The sequence below is a fragment of the Protopterus annectens genome, chromosome 4.part0 (assembly GCF_019279795.1).
Source record: "Protopterus annectens isolate FY-2018-M chromosome 4.part0, PAN1.0, whole genome shotgun sequence".
NCBI lineage: Eukaryota > Metazoa > Chordata > Ceratodontiformes > Protopteridae > Protopterus > Protopterus annectens.
The window spans coordinates 698,007,472-698,019,694 of record NC_056733.1 but is presented as its reverse complement, the minus strand read 5'-3'; the positions used below and the strand labels follow the sequence as shown (position 1 = coordinate 698,019,694).

The 12,223-nt window shown below is 42.5% G+C and overlaps 1 protein-coding gene across 1 annotated transcript in view; it reads left to right on the top strand.

Moving 5' to 3' along the window:
• The window catches only part of POLE (DNA polymerase epsilon, catalytic subunit), a 1,031,469-nt gene that overhangs the window by 630,627 nt on the left and 388,619 nt on the right, over positions 1-12,223 (top strand). Inside the window, exon 33 of the mRNA XM_044069769.1 lies at positions 7,001-7,154. Within this exon, the coding sequence (XP_043925704.1) occupies positions 7,001-7,154 (154 nt within the window). The remainder of the gene's footprint in view (positions 1-7,000; positions 7,155-12,223) is intronic.

The following is a 12,223-nucleotide window of genomic DNA, read 5'->3' as shown; positions in this document are numbered from 1 at the left end:
AGTGCTGTTTTAACCTGTGTAGCAGTAATACTGGGTGCCTGGCAATCTACTGGTATTGTGATTTGTTCTGTGGTGGGAGAGAGTGGGGTAGAGTTGGCACTGAATCTGTCAGCCAGTATATTGGCAATATCTGTTGGCTCAGTATAGGAGGTGCCATTGTGCAACAGCTCCGAGCAAATCTGGGTATTGCCATGGAGATTCTTTACATAACTATAGAAGGCCTTGTGGTTGTCTTTACTATCTGCTGCAATTCTGTTTTCATAGCTAGCTTTAGAGGATTTGATGAGGGATCTCAACTTTTTGTTGAGGCTGATAAGGGAGTTTTTCCAGTCTTGGGACTTCACCTTATTTCTCATCAGTTTCCTCCTGTTGTAGAGTTTGTTTATGGCAGGGGACCAACAGATTGGATTCCTTTTTTTGGAAGAGAGCATCTTGGTTCTATTGGGTATGGTGAGATCCATGCACATGTGTACGTGTTCGTACAGGGCATTAGTGTATGATTCGGCGGTCATGCAGCTGTTCTCCAGTTGCATGGATGCCATGAAGTTAGCCACCTCTGTTTTTAGGAGCCCAAAGTTAGCTTTGCAAAAGTTTTTGTGGTTACCTTTGTGGGGGTGGGGGGTGCGAGGGATGTGGATTTCCAAGGTGATTAGTTTGTGGTCGGATCTAACCAGGGAGTAGTTGACTATTGGTATAGAGCAATGGTCGCCCATGTTAGTAATGACCAGGTCGTGGATGTTGCTACCTCTAGTGGGGGTAAGAATGAGCTGGTCCAGGGCATGGAATTAATGAATTCCAGGAAATGTTGGGCAAGTGTATTGGTACATGAGTAGTTTTCCCAGTTAATGGAGTAGTAGTTGAAGTCGCCCAGTATGAGAGTGTTAGGCTGGGCCCTAATATTCTCTAGGGTTCTTAGGAACATGGCGTGAGAGTCTTGGGGCATGGTTGGGGACCTATAGCAGGCTACGACCTGAATCGCTGTCTTACCCAATGTTAGCTGCACCTGAAGTATCTCTGATGCATTATGTTGGGCTACCAGTCTGGAGGTGTGCGCATTCTTTATGAATATGGAAACACCACCGCCTTTGGAGCTTCGGTCCAAGTTCTGGGGCTGAAAGGTATGGAATGAGTTATAGCCTAGTAGTGCAGGGGTGCTATCTGCTGCCTTGAACCAGGTCTCTGCTACAGCACAAATGTCTTTGTCCTCCATTTTAAGGAGTGCTTTGAGCGAGTGCATTTTGAGATTTAGACTTCTAGCATTGAGCAGCATGACCCTCAGCCTGCATTTGTTTGTAGCTGTTACGATGGTAATTTAGTCTTTAGAAAAAGCCTAAAAAAGGCACTATGGGGTGACAAGAGCCTTGGCCAGTATCTGGAAACCCAGGGGTGACAGATGCATGTCATCTCTGGCAAAGCATCAAGGTCTGTCAGTCATGTCATCCCAGGTAGACAGATTCTGGATCCCCTTAGAATGACACCAGAAACTTAGCCAATTGTTGAAATCAATCATTTTCTGCTTCTACTGTGGTATCATTCTGGGTGATGGTAGGAGGCTGCTCAGGGCTATGGTCATACCCGCCTGTCCTACATAATCCGAGAGCTCCTCCATGTCTCTTTTCAGGTAGTCCTGCAAGTTACGTCTCAGGCCATTCACATCAACATGTACAATGACAGTCATAATTGTACCTGTTGTTTAGGGACCTGAGTGCATGCATTATGTGGCGGATCTTGGTATCTGACAGCCAGCTGACTGTTACTTTCTCCTTATTCAACCTAGTGAGTGGGACATCAGTGTGCCTCACTATCGAAGCACCTGCGACTAGTGTGTTGGGCATGCTGTTTTGCCTTTGGGACATTGGTTGAGTGGCACACTGTTTAGGAGAGTTGTATGTCTCATGATGTGTGTTGTGTTATGGTGTTCGAGTGCGTTTCTGCCTTGGAGGTCTCTGCTGTTTGGGTAGGTTTTTGAGAGCCTCCGCGAAGGTGGGCATGTGGTTTGTGTTTATGTTAAGGCAGTGGTGGTGTGTGTTCTGTAGGGCTATATGTTCCATGTGGTGTGGTGCAAGTGTTGACCTTCTCCTCTTGACCAGCTATTCCAGTCTTGGCTGGAGAGTGCGTGGCTTCCAATTTGGATATATAAGTGCATCTCTTGCAAGTTTGAGTGTTGGGAGGTAAGAGAAGGGCATTGTCAGTGTACATGAGGCAGTTGCTACATTGCCTCAGGATACCCAGGCTCACCAGGTTAATAGAAGAAAGCACAGGGAGCTGACCTTTAGGCATGCTTGGAGGGGTGGGCATTGCCATCTAAAGTCTCTAGTCTATCTGGAGGATACAGCATACTACAGTTGGTGCCTAAAACTGTTGGTCTGTACAATTCATCCCCTCATCGACACCATCTACAGTCTGTGCTGTTGCCTATACTCAATTTTTGGATGAGTTTGGTGGAAGCACCCATCATGTTTTTGGAGGGTGGGTGGAATCTAACAGAGCACAGGGAGAACAAGCAAACTTTACACAGGATTTGGCTGTAGGTCAAGATCGAAAAGAGTACCTTGTGCATGGGAGGCTGAGACTTTAACCAGTGTGCCGATTTTGTCTTGTAAATAAAAAGTGCGTGTGTGTGTGTGTTTTCATCTTACAGTTGCAGTTTGTGATTGGTGCCACATGACCTAACAAGGTAATTATGAACTGTGGAGTTAATGTTCAGTTATAGAAAAGGACACTTTATCTTGTCCACTAAAGTGGTTAGCCTTGCAAGTAATTTTTGGTTTGGACTTTGTCTACTCTAGTGCAAGTATGTAATGTACCACATGAAAGTTTGAGAATGTGCTGTTTACAGCCAAGAGCTAGCAGTTATTGGTGGAAACAAATGATGATAGCTTGGTGGCATATGCATATATATATATATATATATATATATATATATATATATATATATATATATATATATATATATATATATATATAAATGCATATTGAGATTTGGGTGGGACAGTGGATAGAGCATTCAGAAAGCACTCAACAGCTGTTAGGATGGGAACGGGTGTCTGGCTGTAAAGAAATTACCCATTTCTCTGAGGTCTAACTGGAAACTAAACCTTGGCAGCCCATTTTCCACCTCAGAAGTCTTCAAAGAGACTGTGTGGAATGGTTGTGGCTCATTCCAAATGAGCATGGTGGACAGATGTTGGAGAAAGTAGAGCAGATTACTGAAGAGAGAGGTACTGAAAGTTGGCCAGTGGTAAAGTAAACAAATAAATGTGAAACAGATTTGACAGATGTGGAGTGGATCATGCAGTAGTAAACACAGAGCATCCTCCTAGAAAAAAAGGAAACAGAATAAACTAGGTATGGGTGACATATGTTGATCCCTTTATTACTATCCGTGTTAGCCCTGCTGCATAGCTTCTGGACAAATGGTATCCAGCTGCCCAGCATGGATTACCAAGGAACTCGTATGCTGAGTGAAAGGTGGACATAAAACTAATCAACCTGCCAAACATGAACTAAGGAGTATAAACAGTTAAAAGGAGCACTTTGGAAATAAACACCATGCTGCTGAGTGTAATTCTGTAATTCCACACTAAAACAACGTACATCCAGACAATAAACCATATGAACGCTCAACTTTAAAATTGCATTTTCGTCACCATAAGGACTTCATCAGATGAATGCATACCTTTTAATTGTGCCTAAATATATACCCTATTCAATCACCCATGACCAATCACAAAGCAGACTTCATTAAAATACATACATAATTAAAACTATATTCACTGAAACAAATGTAAAAAAAATAAATAAATAAATATTGCCACATCACAAAGCCTTTTTAAAATGATCAATACTGTTTTAAAATTATGATAAAATTCATATTCCTATTAAAACAGTGCAAATCCATGCTGGGCAGCTGGCCACTGTCATAATCTACTTGCGTGTTTGAGACATGGATGCCCGAAAGGTATTACTGACCAGGGGATCTATGTCCACAGCAATTGTACTACCTCTTGCAGGATACCACATGAGGATTTTTCAGTGGATGTTAGCAAACTAGTGGCCCATTCTACATCAATCCTATGTCCACCAAATTCAGCATAATTCAAGCCTGCAAAAAGTACCTGTGGTGGTGGATTTGTTCATTTCAAATATCACCGGCATGTCCATTCATCCTCCTTCAGTCCAAGGCCATAGTGACCACTGATGCTTCCCAGATTGGGGGGGGGGCATTCCTTGGGGAAGATTGTTGAAGGCATGTGGTCCCCCAAAGAGGCCAAACTGCATAATCAATGTACTGGAAATGAGAGCAGTTCTCCTAGCACTGCAGGTGTTCCAAGACTCTCTTCCTTCCAGGACTATTGTGATTCAAGCAGAAAATGTCTGTAGTGTGGTACATCAACAAACAAGGAGGAACCAGATCTTACCCTTTGTGTTGAGATGTTATGAGAATGTGGTAATGGGCGATCTTTCCAAGTCGACTTCTGATAGCAATGCATATACCAAGGAAATCCAACGTGATAGCAGACAAGTTGAGCAGGTCCATTTTATTACCTCATAAGTGGTCTCTCAACACAAAAGTGGCAGAAATTATATTCCGCCAATGGGACCAGCCGTGCTGCGACCTGTTTGCATCTCTCCTGAACAAGAAATGCAGCAGGTTCTTTGCTCGAATTCTTTCACCGGGGAAGTCACCGAGGGATGCTCTCCTTCACGATTGGCCTCCAGGTCTCCTCTATATTTATCCCTCAACCCCCTTAATCCCCAGATTCCTACAGCAAGCATCCCAATTGAAGGGCAAAGTCATCCTCATTGCTCCTTATTGACCTCAACAGATTTGGTTTCCCTTTCTTTTTTGTCATCTTCTTTGGATTCTGGATCCAATTCCAGTCTTCTGTCTCCTGACAGACATGACTCACACAGACATTTTGGGCCTAAAACTGACCGCATGGTTTCTCCAATTCCGTTGATAGCCAGACAACCTAAGCTCTCTTCTCTAGTATGCCACACACTTTATCTTCCCACAAAGCTTACACTAGGAAGGTTTACAAGAGCAAGGTGAATAGATTTGTCCTTAGAGCACAACAACAAGACAGGGGCCCTTTTTCAGCACCTATATATGAAATTCTAGAATTTTTGGCTTCTGTCTTTAATGAAGGGGCTAGTCCATCTATGGTCAAGGTATAATTGTCTGCTATTTCAAATTTTCATATAGGAGTTGATAATTCTATTCTGACTTCTTCACATCTTTGTAAAGCCTTTATAAAATGTACCTTTCTAATCAAACCACCTTTTAAGGACCCTACTCCACCTTGGAATCTGAATTTAATGTTACAGGCCTTAACTCAAAAAACATTTGAACTGGCTGCAAAATGTGATTTGAAATATTTGACTTGGAAAACTATTTTTTCTGATAACCGTAACATTGGTTAGGAGAGTTTCAGAGCTTTAAGCTTTATCTCCTTTATTTAATTTTTCATAAGGATAGGGTGCCTTTAAGAACCAGTCCTTCTTCCCTAAGGTGGTGTCAGGATCTAACATTAATCAAACTATTAACTTTCCTGTATTCTTTCCAAATTTTGCAAACAAAGGTAAATACATTTTGCACTTATTAGATGTTTACAGACAGTTATGTTTTTATCTTCACAGATTGGAGAAATTTAGAAAGCAATATCAATTATTTGTGTCCTTCTCAGAAACTAGATTGAGTTGACCAGTTTCGAAAATAACTTTATCAAAATGGGTGACAGATTGTATTTCCTTTGTCTGTAAAAAGTTTGATCTGTTGTTGCCAAAATCTTTAAGAGCCCATTCAGCCAGGTCCATGGCAACTTCACCAGCCTTTCTGTCCAGGACTTCCTTGGACAATATCTGTGGGGCTGTGACTTGGTCCAGTCGTCATACTTTTATTACTCATTACAAATTGGTTCTGGTCTCGAGAGGAAGCGTGGTCTTCGGCTCTACAGTATTCAGAATGTCCTTCCTTACAGTCCACCTAGGATTAAAGTAGATGGGGGTCTCTGTCCAATATGTCAAGGAGTGAATGAAAATTTACATCAGATAAAGAAGTTGTAGACTCACCATAATGTTCCATCTGTGTTGCCCATTTTCATTCTTCATCTCCTCTGCCTCCAACCCCCTACCCCTCTACTCTTTAGGACTTCTGGAAGAACAGGAGAACATTAGAGGAACCAAAGTTCCTTTTGTTTGAGCTCCAGGTGGCGGCTTTCTGTCTTAAAGCTATAAATTTATTCAGTCCTGTATAAGAATCTGAAAACAAGACCTGGGGAATGAGGGGACTGCTGCATTATGGGTAAGGGAGGCGCTCAAGAGTTTGTATTATCCATAAGCTGTGAAACAGCAGCCAAATTGGATCGAAGGATTGAATCCAAACCCATATGTTGAGGAAGAATGAAAATGGACAGCACAGATGGAACGTTATGGTGAGTACATGACTTCTTTCTAAGACTGGGTCTCACCCTATTGAAGCACTTCACTATTTGTCTTTTTCTGGATATTGGAATGTAATCACCATGCCTTATACACTACAAGTAAGTTAAACATTGAGAAGATTAGCTGTGGATGAACCAGTCCTTCATGGATCCTTACCAGTAAAGGTGAGGGCAAATGCAAAATATATGGGCAATGCAGAGTAACCAGTAATTTATTATGTTTAAGGAAAGAAGTTGGAGAATTTGGAATTCAATCCCATGTTCATTAAAATAACTAGCAAGCTCAGAAAGGTTTGATTTCGCCACCGTGGCATTTCCTATGAAGCTTTTCATTTGAAAAGGACAATTACTTTCTGAGCAGCAGCACTGACTTGATAGGGAAACTATGAGGAAGTGTGACTTCAGGTTTGTATTTAGTATGTATCAATGCCTTTGAATAAAACATTGAGTATGTGTTTTTTTTTTTTTTCTCCTCATTTCTAAATGAACTGAGAGTGTTTGGCGTCTGTGGACTATTCAATAACAGTATGCTTTGTACGTTTCTCTCCTTTGAGGTCCCATTGCTGCTTCGTGCATTAATCCAGCTGGGATGTGTGTGTATGGTAAACAAGCAGTTAGCCCGCCATCTTGCTGGCAGGGAAGCGGATATCTTTGAGCTGGATACTTTGGAAATGAAATCACTTGCACAGTTCAGTTACTTGGAACCTGGTAAGTTAACAGTAATAAGTAGACATTTGAGTCTTGATGTCCTGGCTACCTTTGAGGAAGTTCATATTTGCCTGGTATTGCACCTCTTAAACTTTGTTAGTGCACTGTTAAGTTTAAAAATAATTGGTGTTCTTCAGTACCCCCCTCCACGCACACACACGCACACACACAATTTATTTTTATGGGAGGGAAGACCTGCATACCATTTTTAGTCCTATGACTTTACATTTTTTTTTTTTTTAAGGGGCACATAATATACAGTGTGTTAGTAATCATCCTTATACACTCCAGACCTTGTCTTAATTCTTAGGGTTGGGGTGGAGGTAAAAGGTCTTAACCACTTAAGAATATTGTCTGCATCCTTTTTAGCCATTTTCCACATATAACAGCAGCTGAGGCGAGGGCTTTTCTTAATTTTTCAAAGCTAAAACTGATAGTAGTTAGTTCTTTGGCAGTCGCAGGAGGCAACCCTTTTAATTAATTCTGAGGAATTTTACCTCACTGCAGGTCAACGATTTTGATGCTAGTTTCTTGTTTTCCTTGGTGCTTTATCATTGTCCAGATTTAAGTATTTATCTAATGAGGGAAGTTGTGTTTAATTGACTTCTTGGCTAGATGCAATTCACCATCCAAACAAATGAGCTCAAATTGGCAAAGTTTATTTTGTTAAACTGGGGATTTGGGGAATGAGGACTTAACCTTCTGTAATCCCTAAATAAAGTTAACTCTGAATTCTTAAAATCTAATGTAAAATTAGGAAAGCTGTCTTCCTAAGCCCTTTCAGTTAAAAAGCTCATGTTGTAGTTTGCTGGGAAGCAGAATAATCAAATACCAGCTTGGAACTTTACACAGTTTACCCCAGCGATATACTTCATTTCTTTACACCTTTGTTTTTCTGTAGTTTCCTTTTCATTATTTTTTTGTTCCAAAACCGATTTTCTTACCATGGTGCAGACAAATTGCTTTCAGTGATGGCAGGCTTGAGTTCCATATTTGCTGCTGGAGTCTTCTCAGCACTGCGGACCATGATCTCTGCTGATTTTGTCTCTTCCCATCTGGTTGCGGTTAAAGACATTCTGTAAATTCTTGGTAGAGCTAAATATAGCATCCAGCATTTTCCAGGCTCACACTTTTGGAATCTATTCATTTCTGTCTTTTGAAAGAACATTCTAGATTTCAGTTTTTACAGGGGCAAACAGTTTAACTCTAGTGAAGCACCTTAAGAAGTCAAAGGAACAGTCTTCCAAAAAAGTCAAAAATAAAAGGATCTGTTGGGGGAAGGAGGAATCTTCTCACTTAGTAGGCACTCTTAACTTGGACAGCATCAAAATTGCAGATCTTGGAAATCTAGGACTGGGACTTGGGGTGGCCATGGGCTTACAACTTCAAGATCCTGATTTGAATTTCTAACCTACTTTTAACCAAACAGAATACTTTTTTGCAAGGTGCTTTACAAAATGTTACAATAATGTCAAAAGCTAAGAAATATTCTAGTTAAATTTTAATAATAAAAACAGACATGAAAACCATTTGCATTCTATAAAATTTGTACTATTATATTTTTACTTGGATATATGCATATTAATTATAAATTGCATAGAAAAGTGTGTGTATGCATACACGTGTGTGTGTGTGTGGGTGTGTGTATATATATATATATATATATATATTTATAGGTTCATAGGTTCATAGTAGGCTATCTGCCCTAGGGCATTTATAAGCCTAGCCAGAGAATGTTTGGCTTTCGCCACCCATTTTAAATTAATTTTGCTATGCCCTTTTTCGAGGTTAGTATACTGTGCCTCTGTCTAACAGTGACACAGAAGTGATACCCGGGGTAAACCTACGATCTCCCATCCACTCATCAAGATTCCTCTTGAAGAGAGTCAATGAGGGACTCTGCCTAACCTGGACTGGGATTTTATTCCACAGTGAAGGGAGCCTCTGGGTTATGAATCTGTCCCTCCAGCATGTCCTATTTATTTCAGTGCTGAGGTTCAAGTCTCTCGGCGTGTAGCTCGATGGGATTTGGATTTTTTGAGGTGCAGCATGTCCCTTAATTCCGGGTTGGACATGGCCTTATACATCAGGCACAGGTCACCTCTGAACAGGCGGTATGCCACTGAGTAGAGCTGGAGTTTCTTTAACCGGGCAGCATATGGCATCTGTTTGAGCCCTTTGATCCTCTTGGTGAGGTACTTTTGGGGTCTTTCCAGTTGCTGCAGGTGTTTGGTAAGGTACATCCCAAAAGGGGCATTGTACTCGATTATGGGCCTGATGAGGGATGAGTAGAGAGGCACGATTACCTCCCCTAATCTAGATGTGAATCCCTTCATGATTAGGTGGGCTGTATAAAATGTTTTTCTAACCACTTTGGCCACGTGGTTGTCAAATGAGAGATTGCTATCAACTTGGGTCCCCAGGTCCCTAATGACTTCTTCTGTACTTAATGGATTACCACCTATGTGGTAATTTGTGGGCACTTTGTTTTTGCCAAAGGGGATGACTATACACTTTTTGGCGTTTAGCTTGAGGCCATGGCTCTGGCACCAGTTGTCTGTTTCTATGAGGCCCTTTTGGAGGATGCTTGTGTCAGCTGGAGAGTCGATTATGGCCCAGTTTGCAGTCATCTGCGAACTTGGTCAGCCACAGTCCTTCCGTGTTGGCCTGTACCTCCGAGAAATATATACCAAACAAGAGAGGTCCCAGGACTGAGCCTTGTGGGACGCCACTTGTAACTGGTTTGGAGTCTGACATGGCTCCAGCAATTCTAACCATGTGGGTTCTGTCCTTGAGCCAGTTTGCAACCCATCTAGTGACATAGGGGTTTATATTTAAGCTGGTGAGCTTATCTATAATGCCTGAGTGGGGTATTGTATCGAAGGCTTTTGCGAGGTCCAGATAGGCTGTGTGGACCACCTTCCCTTCATCAATGGCCTTGGTGACTGTTTCAAAGAAGTCAACCAGGTTTAAGAGGCAGGATCTGCCCTTAACAAAGCCAAACTGGGTAGGATCCAGTGTCTGTAGGTCCCCAATATCTTTATTTATGAGGTCCATGATGATCCTTTCCATAGCTTTGCAGACCAAGCTAGTCAGGCTTATGGGGCGATAGTTTCCAGGGTCCGTTGAGGCACCACCTTTGTGGAGAGGGACCACTGTTGCTGTACGCCACTCTTTGGGTACATATCCTGTAGTAAGGCTGAGATTGAACAGTAGTTTTATGTTTGGGTTTAGCTCTTCTTGGAGTTCATGTAGGATGCAGCCTGGGACACCATCTGGTCCCATTGATGCTGTGTTTTTTGCTTTGGAGAGGGCGGCTCCCACCTGAGCATCTGAGATGTCAGGGGGGCAGCACTCTGCTGGGATAGATATTTGCCCTTTTGGTGAGAAGGGGAGGGAGAAGTTTGCGCTGAACCTGTCAGCTAGGATGTTGGCAATGTCTGTGGGTTCGGTATATTTTTGTCATTTTGGACCAATTCTGAGCATATCTGGGAATTCCCACCCAGGTTCCTAACATAACTAAAGAAAGCCTTGTGATTATCTTTAGTGTCCTGTGCAATTTTTCTCTCGAAGCTGGCCTTTGACGATTTTATGAGTGCCCTTAGTTTTTGCTAATACTGATCAGAGATGCCTTCCCTTTTGGGATTTTGCTCTATCATGTAGTAGCTTCCTCCTTCTATTGTATAGTTTGTTTATGGCTGGGGTCCACCAGACAGGTCATCTGCCTTTGGAGGATTGGGTCTTGGTTTTATTTGGGATTGCATGATCCATGCATTCCTGAAGGTGTTCATAGAATGCATTTATAAAGGATTCTGCGGTCTGGGCCGTATTTTCCACAGGCCCGGGGGCTTTGAAGGATTCCACCTCGGTTTTGAGGAGTGTGAAATTTGCTTTAGAGAAGTTTTTCACTGTGGTTTTCTGGGCAGGGGGTGGGGTCGGGATGTGAATATCCAGTGAGATCAGTTTATGGTCTGATCTTACCAGTGAGGGATACACTTCTGGTCTGGAGCATAGAGTCCCCATGTTGGTGATGATCAGGTCCAGTATGTTTTCCCCTCTTGTGGGAGTGGTAACAAGTTGTTCCATGCCATTTGAGTTTATGAATTCTAGGAACCTTTGGGCAAGGGTGTTGGAGCTAGAGTAATGCTCCCAATCTATGTTTGGGTAGTTGAAGTCGCCCAATATAATGGTGTATGGAGAGACCTTCATATTTTCCAGTGTTCTCAGGAAGGCCGAGTGGGGTTCCTGGGTTTGGGAGGGTGGTCTGTAGCAGGCTATAAACTGGAAGGCAGTTTTACCCACTGTTAGTTGCACATGGATAGTCTCTGATGCTTCGTGCTTTGCCACCAACCTGGAGGTGTGGGTATCTTTGATGAATATCAATACTCCCCCTCCTTTTGTGGTTCGGTCCAAGTTTTGGGGCCGAAAAGCATGGTATGAGAGGTATAACCTGGTAGTGCTGGGGTGCTCTCGTGAGTCCTGAACCAGGTTTCTGTTACTGCACAGATATCGATGTTCTCCATGCTAAGGAGAGTTTTGAGTGCGTGCATCTTGAGGTTTAGACTTCTAGCGTTGAGTAGCATTACTCTTAGTTTCTTATCCCTTGTGATACCTATGGAGGTGGGTTTGTCTTTTGAGCCTTGCCTAAAAAAGGCACTATGGGGGTAGCAAGAGCCTTTGCCAATATCCGAAAGCCCAGGGGTGACAGGTGCAAGCCGTCCCTAGCAAAGCATCGTGGCTTGTTGTGCATATCATCCCAAGCTGACAGGCATTGGATCCCCTTTGAATGACACCAATACTTAAGCCAATTGTTGAAATTGATCATCTTGTCTTCATATTGTGGCATCATTCTTTGTGAGGGTAAGATGCTACTCAAGGTCAGGGTCATACCAGCCTGGGCTACATGCTCAGAGAGCTCCTCTATGTCTCTTTTCATGTAGTCCAGGGAGGTACGTCTCAGGTCATTCACACCAGCATGGACAATGACCGAGTCATATTTGTACTTGCCTTGGAGTGACCTGAGTGCTTGTGTTATGTGGCGGATCCAAGCGCCAGACAGGCTGCTCACC